Raw genomic sequence first — 19,587 nt, 5'->3', positions numbered from 1 at the left:
GTGAGGGGGGGTGTGGTCATGTGACATATCACATGGGGACCAAAAATCAGGTCCCCATAAGGGAATGGTTTAAATTAACAGAAAAGCTGTCCGGAATGTGCCTGTGTGGTTTTTAGAATTAGTCTACTACATGATATTTAGTGGCTGTGTGTGCAGGGGAGTGCAGGGGGGGCATGCCCACAAACTCTCTCAGTAGTTTGTGTCTGGTACTACACACACCTCTCCACACAGACACACACACAAAATGGCCTACTACAGTCACATTTTGTATGAATTGTCCACCACATAGTCAGGATATTGGCAAGACCTGGGTTTGAATATTGAATAAATATTATCAATTTCTCTAGTATTTCAAAATTGGGGGTGTGCAAAAATAATTTCTGTCTCTTGAGGGGGCCTGACAGAAAATAATTAAAAATCACTGGACTATGCACAGGAAAAAAAAACTTGTAAAAAGGGGAACGAGGAGGTGGTTAATTAACAATTTATTTATTGCAACAAGCTGCTGTCAGCCATGACCGCATCCACATCAGCAAACTCTTTTCGTTCTGTCACGTTCACAAAAAGTGACAATAATAACTCAGCAGTTTAGTTGTTGTTTTTATTGCTGTTATTGCTGTCATTTTATTCTTGTATTTTCTGTTTTTAGGGGTCCTTCACATGTTCTGTGTATGAGTTCACAGTATCACAATTTTTTGTACTTACAATGTGTCAACTCGATGTGTTAATTTAGTTTAATATAATATTATTATTAATATTATAATTATATTACTTTAATAATAACTAGTTTAATAATTTTGTTTAATTTCACCAATAATTCAGTTATATTATTTGCACTTCCGGCCTTTGTGTGAACTTTGACACCGCGATGATGTCACTTCCTGTCTTTCTGGCACGCTTGTCTTCAGTCGCCTTTTGGATTGCGGTCGAGGAGGTATGCTAGTCGTTAGCAACATTGCTTAGCTGTATTAAGTGTGAATATGTTCAGCGTTTAATCCCAATATGTGCTTATATTATGTACAGCATCTAAATACACATCGTAGAAGTTACTGCTGTTAGTCAAGATAGTTTTAAGTTTCTTTTTGTAGCGTTGCTGTACATTTTATATGTTGTGCATAGAGAAAATAAACGCCCCCCTACGGTTGGCGAAAGAATTGCAGCTTTCCACTCGTCATTCACATTAAGCAACACAATGCAGAGCTTCATTTTAGCTACATTAACTCAAAAAAAAACTGAAGTGTTCACAAGTACATCAGTGTGAGTGCAAAAGCTCTCTAAATGCATTTAAAAAGGCACATTTTTCCCATGTAAGCCCACATTACACAAGTCGCTAAAAGCAGAAAGGCAACTCTTAAATGGCCAATATTTTTCTCATCATCATTCAGCTTTGAACAGTTTCCATCTGTCGGTAAGAACAAACACACTCAGCATACACTTGGACAATTAAACCAAATGTTGTCATGGTGATATTCATTTTTTTTACCCTAAAAACTAATAAGGACAGAGCAGTTCTGGAAGTATCAATCCAAAATGAGAATTCAAAAATACATTTCGCAATATAATTACATTAAAGTGTAAATGAAGTCAACTAACCTTCTGCAGCAATTGGGAGCCTGAGTACTTTGCAGAGATGGACTTCATCTCCCCACCAAATGCTGAAGCCCACAGCTTCACTCTGCCGGTCAATAAGAAATAAATATTGAAAATATCACATGTAAATTTTTTTTTTTTTTTAGTGTAATTGCATTGCATTTATAAATATAATGAACATGTACTCACACTGATGGAGGGATGCTTTGATGGGAGCCTCCAACTTCACTTATCCAGGAGCTCAGAGTTGAAAAAAGTAACAAAATATTCCACACACGGAATCTGCGGCGATCCACCTGCATTTTCGGTAGTCTCAGACAAACGGTTTAAATGTTTATTCTCTCCGAAAAATTCAAAAAAAAAAAAAAAAATCAGCCAAGCTGACTGACATATGGATGCATGGTGAAGATGTGTGTTGACGCGCGAAAGCTGCGTGACTTCTGCAAAGTGCGGCGCCGATTCGGTCGTATAAACTAAGTCTACCTTGACTTCATTGTTGGGGGAATAATAATTATTATTCAAACAGCTCACCCGATATAGTGGCGCTTCGGGAATAATCGCCAAAATCATCCACGGCGCACGTAAGCCAGCCTCCTGTTCCTCGTCCTTTTCGGATGTGACCAGCCTTTCTCTCTCTCTCTCTCTTGCTCTCTCACATCACTTTCTCTCTACCGGCTCAGCATCCGAGGATTGGCTGTTGAGGGTACTGCTGCTGTTGTTGAATTCCCATTCTTCCGACCCCGGCTCTCTCTCTCACACACACAGTACACCCACCGTCTTTATTACCGGGGCTTTAATAGGTCATTCAGCTTTCAAGTCACATCAAGTCATGCACTATATGCTCCGTTCACTGAAGCAGATTAGAAGTGTGCTGATGAGAAAAGTGCAGTGGAGTGTGTTTTTTAAAAGTAGCAGGAAAGGGGAGTGGGTGTTTGGGACATGACAAGCCATTTATGTTGCATTAGAGTGCACTTTGTAACGGCGACGTGGCAACGGCGACGTGTGAGCATATGGCTGACGAAAGATGAGGAGAAGCCTGCGGGCGACACATCCCGTGTGACGGATCGCATTTCTCTCGGAGCTGCAAAGATTTTGGCAAGGATCGGCACTGTATCACTTAGTGCGGATTCACGATGTTGGGTGAGACGGGAGACGTAGCGTACATACAATAGATATAACACTGAGGGCTCAAGAATGATAATTATAGTCCCCGACACAGATGGAGAATGTAACGAGATCCGGTACACAAGATGCATCAGAATTAACTGAGGTTCAATCTCACCTTGTTCTAGATGCCCCACCCTTCATACAAGACATATAATAAAAGTCCAGGATTGTCCTCCATAAGTTGAGAGCAATGAATCAAAATGTGATCATGACCACCAAAAACAAGGACATGCAAGTTTGTCATTGACCAGCAGGCAGCAGCCGTTTCCTTAGTGTCAGATTCAAGATCCTTCAGATCCATCTGGGCAATGTTTACAGGGGCTTTGCTCCAGAACCGGATCATGTCCACCCCGTACTTCGGTACAAGGTGCATTATTAAAAAAAACAAACTTAAACTGTATTATGGAAAGCAGGAAGTGAACAAATGTAACAGTTACTGATTGTAAAAGTACCAGATGGAGGGGTAGGATTTAATAAGCTTTGCTTCTTCCTACTCCTTTTTGACATGTGGAACTGGGAACTGATTATGGGATGCACTCAATTGTAATCTGATGCATGTTCAAATGAAATAAAACCATTACCATTACCATTAATAATCCTCCATAACAGGGGCATTCCACTCCACTTTTACCAGTTTGAGAAACTTTAAAATCATACCGTCTTAACTTGGATTATGAGCTAGCGTGCGATATAGCCTATAAAGAAGTAGCCTAGTAATTGGATCAACGTCAGCATGAAATCAACAATTGACTGTCAGTTTAGCATTTTGAACCTGAGCTGGAATGGTCTTAGGGAACCAGAATTCCGGTGTTTTGTTCAGTTTGTCCTCAATCAATAAAAAATCAATAAAGTTTTTAAAAAAGAATGTCTGCAATGATCAACTGCACTTTTTGAGGAATTGTGCCATCATTCCCAATCCTTCTGTGAAACATGAACACATATTTATTACCTTTTTCTGTGAATTATAACAAGAGAAACAAGTTAATGTGAGCTCGCTAACAACAGACCACAAAGCTAAAGCTCTCACCAAAAAAGCCAATAAACATTGTACCATTTACATAACTGACTTGTATATTAACCAAGCTACATTGATATTGTTATTGGAGCAGCTAAAGCGAAAAATTATATTTATACGCCGACGAACACCACGCTTTGCTAGCTTCTAGTCTCAGCGTCAGAGATGAAAAAGTGGATACCAAGTTCTCAATTTTTGCCAAAAAGACTCAACAAAATGCTTGTTTGCCGTCAGCATTTTTTGTCTTGTGCTGGAAGATACAGCCATGCCAATGAAAACGGATATATTGCTGTTTTTATGCTGCTGTTATTGACGGAACTAGCATAAGTATGTATGTGAAATCAATGCACTTAGGAAATACTATTCGTTCACGTTTTAAATAATCAAAATACAGTAGGATACTGTAAGTATTACATATTATCATCAGTGTAGTTGTTGATGTATGATCACAGCATGTATATCAAACAATAAAACACTTTAGAGAACTTAATTGTAAATAGCTATGTCCCAATGATGTTTGTTGTGAGCTAGCTCATATTTTTTTATATATATAAACAATATTAAATTCCCGTCTGAGGAACAGCACTACACGTAACACCATCATCGATTACTTCTTCTTTTCAGGCCTTCAGGAGCCATATTTGCAACCTTATTTGCAATGATTACTCGCATAAGAGGCTACATTTTGACCCTCCATGCTGGCTGCGCAGATAAGGAATAATTCAAAGCATATGATTGGCTTGACTGTGAGGTTCAATTAAAAGTTGTCTTAGCGCACATTAAAGAGATCCATTGGGGCAAAAAGGTATCAGAATAACAGCAGGCGCTGTAAGTAAGAGAAATATGAACTTGGACGATGTTAATTAAAGCATAAAGGAGGTGAGATAAGGTGAAAGAGCTTTCCTGATATTTCGTAAATGGTGATATGTAAAACTCATTGATGTTCCTGAGAAGGTTTCTGGTTCCTGTCTTTTGGGATCCCAGAATGCAAAGCAGCTTATTTAGCCGCTCTCCATCCCGGTTTAGCTGCGACAAAAGGAGTTGTACGGAGAATCCGACAGACTTCTTCTTTCATATATTTAAATATAAAACAGGCAAGACTTATCTGTCTCGGCTCAGGCCTCAGTCACAGCTGTCAGTACATCCTCATTCCATCCATCCATCCATCCATAATCATCCATCCATCCATTTTCTATGCAGCCTATCCTCACTAGGGTCACAGGGGTATGCTGGAGCCTATCCCGGCTGACTTTGGGCGAGAGGCAGAAGGAGTAAGAAGAAGCAAAGCTTATTAAATCCTACCCCTCCATTACAATCAGTAACTGTTAGATTTGTTCACCTCCTGCCTTTCTAATATAATTATTTTATTTTATTTTATTTTATTTTATTTATTTATTTATTTTTGTCATGTACCAAAGTACAAGGTGATGTCACCATACAATAACATAATGGGTACCATAGTAACTATCAATAAAGTGATATATATATATAGTACATCAACTTTTTATTTACTACTTTTAATGGTTATGCATTATACAGTGTTATCAATAGCAAGGGACTTTGTCGTTCAGATGTTTATCCACATAAACGGTGACGTCATAAATAGGTGTGAGTCTAAGTTTAATAACCCATGATTATTTCAAAATTAATTAAAATAATTGGTTCTGTTTGGGACGTCAGCATAGAAATATGAGCGTCACCATTTAAAACCACTCTACTTTTTGCCATCCCATTCTGACCTCTAGTGGTGGTATTATGAAATTGCAGTGATCTCGAGTTCTCCTGTTTGGCGTCACAAGTTTTTCACAATGTCACAATTAGTGCTTTAATAGATTTAAAATGAAATATTTGTGACTTTGTCTTAAAACACATTAAATAAAATGACTAATATGTCTACCTTTGTATGAATCATACTGTAATACAGGGGTGCTCACACTTTTTCAGCATGCGAGCTACTTTTAAAATGACCGAGTCAAAATGATCTACCCACTACAAAAATGCAAAACATATATTATTATTATTTGTACGTACAATGTATGTTGATGTACCTTACATAACCAAATGAGCCAATATTGCAAAACACACATAATTAACTATTAACATTTTTTGTAATTACCTGAGTTTACTTTGATGACTTGCACTGAATTGAATCAGCCAGGGATGCATAGTCCGGAAAGTAGCTGCTGATAGCCAGGTTAGCCAGGCAAACACACTTCGAAAAAGACATTGTGAAAAAAAAAGTCCACCTCCCATTCCGTATGGAAGTGATATGTTTTTGCCTTTTTACTTGGTCCAGCTACTTCACTCATTTTAGTGACCATAAACTTTAGCGAGGGCTTAAAATCTGACGCAATTCGCCGACTAGCTTAGCATTTTGCATCGTTGTTTACGCATGAGCGGTGACCTAAAGGTCAAAATTCAGTTGTCATCTGACTGGTTGTCCTGTATGTCAATCAAGTAACGGGGATGGATGATAGGCTGACATCGTAAGTTCTGCTGCACTTAGAGACGTTGTTTGATTTTATTGATCACCCGAAGGGCAACATTCAGTTGTCATCTGAATGGCTGCCCTGTATATCAATCAAGCGACGGCATTGATGCTAGGATGATATTTTTTTTATGTCACGCCGCGATCGACCAGTACCACCTACGCGATCGACCGGTAGATCGCGATCGACTTAATGAGCACCCCTGTTGTAATAGCTGTGACTTTGTGTGTTTGTGCCTTTAATAGGGCGGGGCTTGGAAGGTGACGGTGCTACGTCACAAGAGAGCGACGGAAGCTGGGTGTGGCGCTAAGTGAGGGAGAGACGAGAGAGCGTGCTAGCTGGGAGCGTGGAGTGTTAAATGAAAGAGTGTTAAATTAAACAATTAAAGTTGTCTGCTATCAATAAAGCGACTGGATTGCATCGGCGACGTGTCTCTTCCTCACCACAACCAGGGGGCATTACAATACATTTCTCTAGTTATATTGGTTAAATGTATCAACACGTAAACAGATAAGCAGTGCTCACCCACATATAAACACAGTACACATTTTCCTCTGAATACCATTTATTGTTCCATCTTCAATCAGTTGGTCGTTGAGGAAACAACCTGCACTCGTTTCATACTTTGTAGGATACACTTATGACCAAATAACACATTTGACACTGCTACAGATCGACAGAACTGCCATATCGAATGTTAAAATATCTACTTATTGTCATGCTGACTTTTTTTTTAAAATCAGTGGTAATGACTTCTGTGGATTCTGGCGTAATAATGGCATCGATAAGTCCCGATTGTTGGTCGGCATTCCGTAGTAATGTACTTTTATGGCAGGGAATTTGGATCAGATGAGACTGGACTTGACTTGATGCCAGTTTTAAAACAAACGGACAAATAATAATCAGCACAGATCCTCATAGGACAATGTCTTACTTGTAACTATGCTTTTTAGTTGTGCAGTATTTGACGGTATAGCGATCTATATGTATCTACAACTTGTATACCCTTTTGGTTATGAGAATTAGCATAGTCGTCCTGTACCTAATAGCTTTTCATGATTACGATGATATAAAAAAAAAAAAAGAAATGACCTCCGTAGAGTGACACTGTACATGTATGTTTTTTGTACATAGCTGTAATGCTTTGCTCTTCTTTTCACATTGTCTCACTCCTGCCATATTTTATGGCAACGCCTTTGATAGCTTTGGCAGTCACACTCAGTGTGCCCCCCCACGCCCTCTTTTCGACCAAACGCTTGACTCTCAGAGCGCCATCTCACCCCGAGGGCCGCAGTCCTGTGTGGCCCTCGGTCTTGTGCAGCATTGTTTTCTCGTATATAGTCTTTGAAAGTCTTCTCGTTAGTGCTTTTGCGACTAACCAATGTTGTGCTATTTTCGGAGAACCCTCCTCTTTCCTCGTCTGACCCGGTCCGTCAAAGGCCATTTCACAGTTAAATCCCAAGCAGCAGTCTCGTTCGGGGATTGGACAACACCGAAGGCTCCGACGGGCTCTTCGCTCCAGCCGTGTGCTAGCTAGACCAGCGTTTCCTTAATTCACCGTTCGTTGAAACTCAGACGCGTTTCAGACGCTGTTGATTTTTTTTTAAACTGCACCTCATGCAAGACAGTCTGATTACCAGGAAACACTGCACTAGCCCAGATTGACCAGCGGTTTTTATGGCATGCAGCTAATACGACTATTTCAGTGCTAAAACTGACTGTTTGTAGTAGAAGTATATATTTCTTGCAGCTGTAAGAGAAAGGATACTTTAGAGAAAGTCGGAAAAGACGATGAGCGACGGAAGCTTGTATTATGACACTTGTGACCCATGTACTAGTTACATTTAATCAGGAGCATCTGATGATAGCTGTATTAGCGACAAATAGCCGATGGAAGTTGAATAGCTGGCTGGGGTAAATGCCGGCGGTCGCCCCTCGGGGCCCGAGGAGTGTCCTCGATCTTTGAACCGTCAGAGAATCGGTTGAGGCTTGAGCATCCAGAGAACTTATTCGATACATGGATGCCAAGATGCAGGTCAATGAGGAAAGAAGGAAAAAAGTATCCTGCATTTACTTAAGTGATTTACAAGGTTTTCATGTGAACAGGCATTTTGTTTAAGAAGTACTGTGTGGAGGATACTTTTTCCATGACTTGTTCTCTGCCTCCTCGGCATTGCTGTTCCTCTGTCTCTCCTCCTGTGCTTTTTCCTCTTCCATCACAGGCTGTTCTTGTCCGGCAACTCGGCCTCTGGACTCCGGGGAAAGTAAACGGTGGCCTTGTGTTCCTCGTAGCGGTCGATGTGCTTGAGATGAACCACCATGTGTAGAGCGTAAGCTAAGACCAGGAGAAGAATCAGAGACGTCACCAATCCCATGAGGATAGCCGGCGTCAGGAAAGTGGCGCAGTCGCTAGGTGAAGCGAATTTGTCCGACTGAACGTTGAATGCTTGAATCTGCAGGAGATGGCGGAGAGATGGAATTAGACGGAACCGAAGAGAACAAGTGGGTCTTCGCACACACAGGTTGAGGCGACGGATAGCCAAGGACAACCAGACCAACAGACTGCCAAACATACGGTACAACAGACTGACGGCCAAACAGGCCCATCACCAAAGAAAATGGCTGGCAACGTACACGTGCACACTGGCGAGAAGCAGAAATGACAGAATTAGCATTGATGTGCAGGGTTGATCATCATATGTCAATACCTCAGATATCATTTTTTTTATTAATTGTTTTTCCGTCCATCCGTTATTGGCATGTAAAATCGGATTCCTATCGTAATTTTTCATGCTAACAGTTGCTTTCATGCTAAAGTGAGAATTCATATCCACTTGTGTTCTTAAAGAGCACCTATTATCCTCAATTTAGTCCCTTTGTATTGAGACGTGGACTCCGATAGAGCAGCTACACATGATAACCCACAAAAAAGCTTTTTAGATCTTCCAGAACCTGCACCTATTCCAGTTGTATTTCTACAACGGTCTGTTTTAATTTATTCCACACATGTGCCGCGTCCGGGCACGGCCACTCCGCTATGATTAGTCACACTTCCAAGTTCTCAGGAGTACTTCTGGACTACTGCCGAACCCTACTTTCTAATGTTGTTGATATCAGAGTTGATAATAAATGAGTGAACCCTTTGGAGAGCGACCACAAAAATGGTTAGGAGCTACTGGAAACCCCTGATTTACGTTGGTGCAGTGGAACTCAGGAGAAACTAGGCACTGCCTCCACCTCACCTGCCTGAGGAGAAGTACTCATTGTCGGACACACTTTGTCAGAGGCAGCACTGATGCCTTGGTGCTCAGAACCTAAACGTGAAGGCACCATGTTTATTAAGTGAAGCTTAGAGAACGAGCTCAGGAGAACCGGGGCACGAGGGAGTAGTGTCCGCTTCGCCAGCCTGAGGAAGCACACTCATTGTCGGACACACTTTGTCAGCGCTGATGCCTTGGTGCTCAGAACCTAAACGTGAAGGCACCATGTTTACTAAGTGGAGCTTAGAGAAGGAGCTCAGGAGAACCGAAGCATGAGGGAGTTCCGTCTGCTTCGCCAGCTCAAGGAGGTGCACTCATTGTCGGACACACTTTGTCAGAGGCAGAGCTGATGCCTTGGTGCTCAGAACCTAAACGTGAAGGCACTACGTTTACTAAGTGGAGCTTAGAGAAGGAGCTCAGGAGAACCGAAGCGCGAGGGACTTGCGTCTGCTTCGCCAGCCCAAGGAGGCGCACTCATTGTCGGACACACTTTGTCAGAGGCAGCGCTAATGCCCTGGTGCTCAGAACCTAAACGTGAAGGCACTACGTTTACTAAGTGGAGCTTAAAGAAGGAACGTTGAGCATTTACCTGGAAGTCGGTGAAGGTGATGTGCCAGTTAGCAGACGTGTCAGTGTGGGAGCTGGGCACCAGCAACGTGTCGTATTTGTGCAGACTGCTGACGTGCTGGCAGTGGTAGGACGATGTGGCCGGAGCGTAGACCTCACTGGCGTTGAACGTGGCCTCCTGGGTCCAGTTGTAGTGGATATGTACGCTGTCTAGGGTGAACCAGTTTTGACCCGCCGCCTCGTAGAAGGTGTTTGACATCTGAAGCCTGGTGGAAGGGTCATTTTTTTTAGAAAGTTTGTACTTTTTCAATTTCAATTACATGTCATTTATACAGTGTATTTTAATATTTTGCAGGGTAACAAAATCATGGAACAAAAAACTGTTGAAAACTATTCAAGCAAGAATAGAAAAGGTACCTGATTACTAGACCTCGCAAGTCCTCCACATCACCAAACTTTAATGAAAGCCTGCAGTATAAGAGCAGTAAACACATTTTAAAAAGAAGCACCTTACCAAGGACAGTTAAGCTGTGTAAACATTTCATTTGTAAACATTGCTAGCACAGATGATAAAGTAAAATGGCTCTAATGGTAATGGTTTTATTTCATTTGAACATGCATCAGATTACAATTGAGTGCATCCCATAATCAGTTCCCAGTTCCACATGTCCAAAAGGAGTAGGAAGAAGCAAAGCTTATTAAATCCTACCCCTCCATCTGGTACTTTTACAATCAGTAACTGTTACATTTGATCCCTTCCTGCTTTCCATAATACAGTTTAAGGGTTTTTTTTTTGTTTTTTTTTCATAATATACCTCGTACCGAAGTACAAGGTGATATGAGCATCCAATGCCATAATGGGTACCATAGTAAGTGTCAATATAGTGATATATATATACTGGTTCAAGACTCTTCATCCTTGTATTTAGCAAATTTATTTTATTTATTTTATAAATTTTTATAAATTTTTTTTAGTTTTTTTAAATTTTTTACATTTTTTTTAGTTTTTGTCATGTACCAAAGTACAAGGTGATATGAGCATCCAATGCCATAATGGGTACCATAGTAAGTGTCAATATAGTGATATATATATACTGGTTCAAGACTCTTCATCCTTGTATTTAGCAAATTTATTTTATTTATTTATTTTATAAATTTTTATAAATTTTTTTTAGTTTTTTTAAATTTTTTACATTTTTTTAGTTTTTGTCATGTACCAAAGTACAAGGTGATATGAGCATCAAATGCCATAATGGATACCATAGTAAGTGTCAATATAGTGATATATATATATACTGGTTCAAGACTCTTCATCCTTGTATTTAGAAAATTTATTTTATTTATTTATTTATTTTATAAATTTTTATAAATTTTTTTTAGTTTTTTCCATTTTTTTTAATTTTTTTATTTTTTTATTTTAGGATGACATTTTTAGCTAATTGGTTATTTTTAGCCTTATGCATTATTTTAGCTGTTTGAAGATGAACTATATCAGCAAGTTGAAGTATTAGTGATTTTAGAAATAAGGAGTTAGTATGTTCTCTGTAGGCGGCATTATGAATTATCCTTACTGGCCTTTTTTGCAGTACATTTAGCAAGTGAAGATTGCTTTTTATAGTTATTAGCCTATATTTCCACACAATAAGTAAGATATGGTAGAACCAGAGAGCAATAAAGAGTGTGGAGTGATTTCTGATTGAGAACAAATTTTACTTTCTGGCCACTTTATGTTGTATATTTGTAATATGAGGTTTCCATGTGTGTTTTGTCAAATGTATTTCCAAATATGTCGTGACTTACGTGGCCTTCTCCTTGGTGCAGATGGATCCTTTAGTGTCCACGGGTGAGTTGGGATTGAACACTCTCTCGGTCAGGTCAATGAATGTGTGGTTCCTGTATCGGATTGCCAGACGTTTTGCCTTAAACAGGATGCACGTCTTCCCGTTGTAGGACACACTCAGGGGTCCATAAGGTCCCATCAGCGACTGCAGCAATTTCCTCTTACTGTGAGACAGTCCTGCATGATGCCACCTGAAAGGCTTTCGGAGGAAGCATAGAGGGATTATTCACCATGGGAGTGGATGTAAACACGTAGCCTGTGGAGTGTGGAGGCATCCGAGGGAAGCACTGACCTTGTTTGCTTCATTTTAGTGCAAATGTACTAAAATAATTATGACCCCTCATTGGTCATTTTAACGCCGCTGTAGTGTCATTCTAATGTTCTGCTACTTTGGCGCTATTAATACCGAATATAATAATATAATATCGAATATAATAATATTAATATCGAATGTGACTATGTTGACTGTATAGCAGGGGTCTCAAACACGCGGCCCGCGGGCCAAATGTGGCCCGCAGGACACTAGTTTGGGGCCCCCGCCTTGATATGAAAGTTTAATGTTAGTGCGGCCCGCGCAAGTTTGATATGGATGCTGTATGGTATCATGTACCCAGAAAAAATGATTACGTTTGATTAATGTTCGAAAAGGGCTTTGGTTAAGGCTGGCGCTCAGTCTTCTGGTCCTTTTGACGCAGCTGATGTCTGAGTGGGTACGGAGGATGGAACGCTCCATGATGATTGATGCTAGATAGATGTTAGCTTCCCGGGCCAGGATCCAAACATCCAACCATTGGAGATGTCCAGTGCTGGTCACAAGTGGAGACTAATGTGAGGGCTGTGGAAGGAAGGGTCTCGAACATAAAAACTGAGCCAAAACCACTCATTTGATTGACCAGGAAAAGAATGCAAAATTAACTTCTGGGCGATTTACGGTACTTCACGTTCGTTTCATTTACAGCAGGGGTCTCAAACACGCGGCCCGCGGGCCAAATGTGGCCCGCAGGACACTAGTTTGAGTGGTATCATGTACCCAGAAAAAATTATTACGTTTGATTAATGTTCATGTTAAAGGTTAAATAACTGTTAATAGTTATCCTCCCTATACGTGTGGAAGTGGTAAGTTTTTGGCTATTTAAGTTGAAAGGGAATAACTTGAAGGCTACCGTTTAGGTCGCTAGCTCTCTAAGTTTGCGAGTTAGCATGTGTCTCAAGACCCTGCAGTTGCGCAATATGTTGTAAATAAAAAGAGTATAAATGTGACTATAGTCGTGTTTTGTCATGTCTACAGGGCTCTAATAAAGCATTGTTCATTTTAATCTGAAAAAAAATAATTTGTCTACCCGCCAACTATTTGTGGTTTCTTAAGTTTTTATTATTTGCCGTTTAATTATTATTATTATATTTATTTATTACTGATTGATTGATTTTCTTTATTCTTGGTTTGTTTATTTTTCATGTTATTTTGTGCAGAAAAATAAAAAATTAAGATATTTGAGAACAGTGGAATGTTTTATCAGAGCTTTTATTGTAGAAAATCGGAACCAAAGCACTGAAAAAGTTTGTATATTTTTCTGTTTTTAATAAATGCGTTTTTTTTTTTTTTGGAAAACCTGAGTTTGAGACCCCTGCTGTATAGAATGAGCTGTGTTGATTCATCATTCCTCCTCCATCATTTTAATCTGCTCTGAGGTTGCATCACACTGGAAGGCATTTGTGCTAATCCAGCACTGTTTTACAAGACATTTATAGCTAGTGACTTTTTTTTTTTGTAAAGATAGTTTATTAATAACTAGGTGACTGACTATACCGGGGTTGATTTATATGCAGAATAGCGTCCGTGCTACCTGTACTAATGCATAGCATAACACTGTGAATTCAAGAGAACCATAACGTTGCATGGAATCCTTTAATCTACAGTACATGAGACCAGATGAAAGCATGTCTGGCAGCATCAGCAGATGCAGCATATGGTGCCACAGACGCGTCATTTAGAAGGCCACTATGTGTGCGGCGTGGGATGCAAAGATGTTTTCCTCTGGTGGTGAATGTGACACCAGGAATATTCTCACATCCAAGGTCACGCACAGTGGCTGAGAGTGCCGTGTTTTGGTTTGCATGAACCATGAAGTGGATGCACGATGAAAACACGATGGCGGCGGCGAGAGAGAGAGAGTGTGTGAGAGTGCGATTCATACCTGCAGTATTCTCCTGAGTGGGTTTTCATCTTCAGGCGTCAAAATAACCTCTTCGCTTTCCAAGCCATATTCGCCATCCTGACCTGGAAGCACACAAGATTATATAAAAAAAATACTGATCCCATAATAATAAATCATAAAAGTCCAGACACTTTCAGACACACACACACACACATGCATAAATAGATCCCGTCCACACCTCCGTGACCAAGCTCCTCCTTATCTCAAGATGTTTTGCGTCATCACAATGACTCATCAGTGTTTTGTTGCAGTTAAGCCACATTTGGTTGCATCATAAGAGCATGTGAATGAAACAATATTGATGCACCTATACATAGCCGCACTCTGCTTGCATAAATAACACAGACAACCCACTCGGTTTTGCGTCGCAGCGACGTGGGTTGGGAACAAAATGCATTTGTCAGGAGCTTCTATCCGCACGTCAGGCTTGATTGAATCAGGCCTTTTCCATCACGCCACGTTTGTCACTTACTTGATGTGACTCTTGTCGCTTGTTTGGGGTTCTCTATGCTGTGGACAAAAGAGAAGACAATATCAGGGGTTGCGGGCACAGAAACGGACATGATGAATCATTCATTTCAATTATAGAGACATTCTGTCGGTGTCCACAATCAAGTCAGGATGCTCCGACAGATAGGCCACCGCTGAGCATCAGTCATAGCAAATCACAAAAACAGATCGCGTCGTGACAACACAGACATGACGTGAATCTAGTCTACATCTACATATTACTCCCCTCTCAATGTGTTGCCAAATGCACCTTGTTAAAAGTCTTTCATAACACGATCGGGCATCAGTCACTGACAATGTTTTTTTGTTAGTTTCGGGTGGTTTGGCTGACACAGACATGACGTGAATCTAGTCTACATGTGTGCTGCATCGAGTAGTAGCAGTAGAATCGACTGTCTTCAGTTTGATAGCTTGGCATGCTAATCAATGCCAGCATGGTTTGCTTGTTAGCTAACTTTTTCAAGTGTTTTATTGTTGTCGTTGTACAAATGTCGTGTACTGCAAACACCATTTGTGTGTTGTTGTTTAATCAAATATTACTCCCCTCTCAATGTGTTGCCAAATGCACCTTGCAATGTTAAAATTGTTTCATAACTGCACGGTGCATTTTTTTTTAAACAGCAGGCACGATCGGGCATCAGTCACTGACAATGTTTTTTTGTTAGTTTGCTTGTTTCGGCTGACACAGACATGACGTGAATCTTGTCTACATGTGTGCTGCATCGAGTAGTAGCAGTAGAATCGACTGTCTTCAGTTTGATAGCTTGGCATGCTAATCGATGCCTATCGATGTTTGCTTGTTAGCTAACTTTTTCAAGTGTTTTATTGTTGTCGTTGTACAAATGTTGTGTACTGCAAACACCATTTGTGTGTTGTTGTTTAATGAACATGACCTATTTGGGTGTGTGGCACGCTGTCGGCATCTGTCACTCCATTTGCTAGCATCCATTAAATATTTTGGTTGAAATGTAAATATATATGACAGATGCTGGGATGTCCTAGACTGGGATTAGGGATGTCCCATTTTGGGCTCGATCACAGTTTCAGACTTGATCAGATCAGGACTCGGTTATAGTATATGTATATTTATTCTCATTATTTTTTCTATGTTATGTGATGTTACAGAATGAGACCTCTTCACTTCATACCGCACAGAAACAGCAACAGCAACGCCGGCCGTGCGACTACGTCTGCGGTGTGGAGTATTTTCAAGTGTCTGACAAAAACCTTGCAATTGCAAAGTGTGAAAAATATGCAAACTTGGGGTTCCAGGAGGTGTCATTTAACACAATAAAACTGATACAACACCTCAAACAAACACCCGACACAATGCTGCGAGTTTACCTCGGCAACCCAGCCAAAGAAGATACTGAGGGACTTTTATTTTCTTATTTGGTTTTTGTTTTCTTATTGGCTGCTCCACCACACTAGCAGATACCAAAAGTAATGGGAGCACCCTGCTGCAAAAACAAACATAAACAAGCTACTAGCATAGACTAGCGTATGTTGTGTTTTTGTGCTGGTCATGCTGGGAGCTGCGCTGACATGAGCCATACATCAAATATTACTCCCCTCTCAATGTGTTGCCAAATGCACCTTGCAATCTTAAAAAACAGCAGGCACGATCGGGCATCAGTCACTGACAATGTTTTTTTTTGTTAGTTTTCTTGTTTCGGGTGGTTTGGCTGCTGGAATAAAGTCTTGTAATACTGACGGCAGTGCTTTTGAGGAAAAAGCAAAGCTGACATATTATTGTGATGTTTATGTTTATGCCATGTTTGCATAAATCTTGCTGATGGAGTTAATTTTCAAACAGCTGAAATAATGCATGAAGCTAACAAAAACCTTTTACCTAAAAAATGTCATACAATACTTTGTTTCTTTCTTTTGGACATGTGGAAGTGTGAATTGATCATGTGATGTATTCCATTGTATGCTAATGTTCAAATCCATATTCAAATAAAATTAAAACATTACCACTTTAAGCATTTCCAAGGCATGGATCGGAATTTCAGGACAAGTTAAAATGTATGTACAATATGAATTTACGTTATCTATCTGCAAATGAAATTTCATGAAAATCTGTTGTAATTTTTATGCATAAAACCCATTTAACTATTAACAAAACCAACATGGCCGAAGTACTCTAGTGGTCACGTGATCAGTGATGTGGTTCTGACTGATATAGTTCTACACAGTGACATCAAACATGTATTTCCTTCACTTGTGCGTCCCAGCACCTGCTTAAAACTCACTCTAACTCGGTCCGACACTGCCTTGGATTTAGCGAAGCTAATCCTGATCCTTTAACCGTCCAATCCAAGACCTCATACAGCAGCGATAGTTTCACTGGGCGGACCCGAACGATGCTTTGGTCTTGACTCTGTGGTCTGTCCTGGCCTGTTGGTGATCATCTGGGTCGACTGGCTAATCCCTACACAATAGCCAGTTATAATTGGCTTGTTTAAGGTAAACCTAAGACCCGTGTCCGGGTCGCATGACGACTGCAGTTCGCCATCTGTGTCACATTTTTATTGTGTTACTTTGTTTTTCCAGGTATAAATATTGATTTGTACGGCACCCGATGATAATACTGAAATAACGCTGAAATGAGACAGAATCAATACACCGTGGGAGTTAGGATGACCTAAATATTCATGCGAAGTTCAAGCACTCAAAAGTCGTTCATTAGGTCATCTGCTGCTTTCAAAGAAGATTTGTTTCGGGATCCATTCATTTTTTTTGCCAGTCAAACTAAATGAAAGAGTTGGTCTAGACCAGACGTGGGTCGCATTGTTTTAACAAAATTTATGGGGGTTTGGCAGACTATATATTTTACACGTATTTGTAAAAGTGTGTGTGTTGTGTCCCTTTTTTTCAGGAGCATTTTGTAAACAGCAGACCACATCAAATAATGAAATTGATAAAAAAAATACTTAAACCATAAAAAGGTTGGTTTAAGCCATGATGCCAAGTTGTATGTTTAAATGAAATACTTTGGAAAGAACGGGCGGGCCGTATTCAAACACTTGGCGGGCCGCATGTGGCCCCCGGGCCGCAGTTTGCCCACCCCAGATGACAATTGAGTGCATCACATAATCAGTTCACAGTTCCACATGTCCAAAAGGACATTACAATCAGTAACTGTTACATTTGTTCACTTCCTGCTTACCTAATATAATTTAAGTTTTTGTTTTATTTTTTTTAATTTTTTGACTTTTGTAAAAAAAAAAATAATTTAATGTAATTTTCTTTATTTTTTATTTATTTTTTTATTTCTTTACTTTTTTATTTTTTTATTTATTGTCACGTATCGAAGTACAAGGTGATATGACCATACAATGACATAATACCATAGTAAGTGTCAATATAGTGATATATATAGTGATATATATAGCAGTCATATATCATGACTGGTTCAAGACTCTTCATCCTTGTATTGTTTGAGGTCCTCACTCAATCAATTCCACAGTTTGATTCCACATACATTATACTATTATACTATTTCCATTTGTAAGATTTGTCTTATCAAACCATTTTTTTAATCAAAGTAGTATCAGGCGTCCAACTCTAAATTTAGACTTGTTATTTCCAGTAAAAAAAAAAGCAAATGTATTTTACAAATCAATGAACCAGCAGGTCCTGCCCATCTGATAGAACCGCAAACTGTGCTGCAGGTTGCCAGATATATTTATATTTAAGTGGCCACAGTCTGGAACGGTTATCCACCCATCTGGTGCATTTTCCACCTGGGCAATGTTGTGTAGTGCAGTGCCAGGTGGATTAGGATTAGTGGTGAACACAGGCCAGGTCCGCTGAAGCCCTGCCACGCCGAGACGGAGGCCGCAAGGAAGATGAAGAGATTAACCAAGTCAGAGATTATTGAAGTCTGAGTATGCAGTATCCTGGGCGGTAAAAGTACTATCTAACGTTTCAAATGAGATAGAAAAACTTTTCAACCAAATGTTTTCGGGAATGAAATCGATGCCGCAACTACACATTTTATTCTGTAAATTAGGGGTCTCAAACTCAATTTACCCGGGGGCCACTAGAGCTAGGGTCGGGGCAAGGCTGGGCCGCATCAGGTTTTCCAAAAAAAAAAAAAAAACGCATTTATTAAAAACTGAAAAATATACAAACTTTTTTCAGTGATTTGGTTCCGATTTTCTACAATAAAAGCTCTGGTAAAACATTCCACTGTTCTCAAATATCTTAATTTTTATTTTTCTGCACAAAATAAGATCAAAAATAAATAAACAAATCAAGAATAAAGAAAATCAGTAATAAATAAATATAATAATAAAACAACAAATAATAAAAACTTAATAAACCACATATAGTTGGTGGGTAGACAAATTATTTTTTTCAGATTAAAATTAACAAAGCATTATTAGAGCCCTGTAGACATGACAAAACACGACTATAGTCACATTTATACTTTTTTTTTATTTACAACATATTGCGCAACTGCAGGGTCTTGAGACACATGCTAACTCGCAAACTAGAGAGCTAGCCACCAAAACGGTAGCCTTAGAGTTATTTCCTTTCAACTTAAATAGCCAAAAACTTACCACTTCCACACGTATAGGGAGGTTAACTATTAACAGTTATTTAACCTTTAACATGAACATTAATGAAACGTAATAATTTTTTCTGGGTACATGATACCATGATACCACTCAAACTAGTGTCCTGTGGACCACATTTGGCCCACGGGCCGCGTGTTTGAGACCCCTGCTCTAAATGAAACAAACGTCAAGTGTTGTAAATCACCCAGAGGTTAATTTTGCATCCTTTTCCGGGTCAATCAAATGAGTGCTTTTGGCTTAGTTTTTATGTTCGAGACCCTTCCTTCCACAACCCTCACATTAGTCTCCACTTGGGACCAGCACTGGACATCTCCAATGGTTAGGTGTTTGGATCCTGACCGGCA

General features: G+C 39.8%; 2 protein-coding genes across 12 annotated transcripts in view; both read right to left on the bottom strand.

Moving 5' to 3' along the window:
- Positions 1–6,343, bottom strand: part of LOC131137224 (voltage-dependent calcium channel subunit alpha-2/delta-3-like) — a 98,757-nt gene extending 92,414 nt beyond the window's left edge. For 2 of the 4 annotated variants that reach the window (XM_058084910.1, XM_058084911.1), the window contains exons 1-2: positions 1,780–6,342; positions 1,594–1,675 (exon numbers count right to left, since the gene is read on the bottom strand). In XM_058084910.1, coding sequence (XP_057940893.1) covers positions 1,594–1,675; positions 1,780–1,892 — 195 coding nt within the window. In that variant the 5' untranslated portion in view covers positions 1,893–6,342. Of the gene's footprint in view, positions 1–1,593; positions 1,676–1,779 lie in introns of all 4 variants that reach the window. The other 2 variants (XM_058084914.1, XM_058084912.1) reach the window with 2 other exon arrangements.
- Positions 6,344–6,686: 343 nt separating this feature from the next.
- The window catches only part of atp6ap1lb (ATPase H+ transporting accessory protein 1 like b), a 22,718-nt gene continuing 9,817 nt past the window's right edge, over positions 6,687–19,587 (bottom strand). For all 8 annotated transcript variants that reach the window (XM_058084921.1, XM_058084916.1, XM_058084922.1 and 5 more), the window contains 6 exons: positions 14,617–14,654; positions 14,124–14,206; positions 11,889–12,127; positions 10,506–10,556; positions 10,111–10,354; positions 6,687–8,714 (listed from right to left, as the gene is read on the bottom strand). In XM_058084921.1, the coding sequence (XP_057940904.1) occupies positions 8,478–8,714; positions 10,111–10,354; positions 10,506–10,556; positions 11,889–12,127; positions 14,124–14,206; positions 14,617–14,654 (892 nt within the window). In that variant the 3' untranslated portion in view covers positions 6,687–8,477. The remainder of the gene's footprint in view (positions 8,715–10,110; positions 10,355–10,505; positions 10,557–11,888; positions 12,128–14,123; positions 14,207–14,616; positions 14,655–19,587) is intronic.

Source organism: Doryrhamphus excisus, chromosome 10 (assembly GCF_030265055.1).
Source record: "Doryrhamphus excisus isolate RoL2022-K1 chromosome 10, RoL_Dexc_1.0, whole genome shotgun sequence".
Classification (NCBI taxonomy): Eukaryota; Metazoa; Chordata; class Actinopteri; order Syngnathiformes; family Syngnathidae; genus Doryrhamphus; species Doryrhamphus excisus.
Note: the sequence above shows the minus strand (reverse complement) of the source record. Positions and strands in the feature narration are given on the sequence as shown.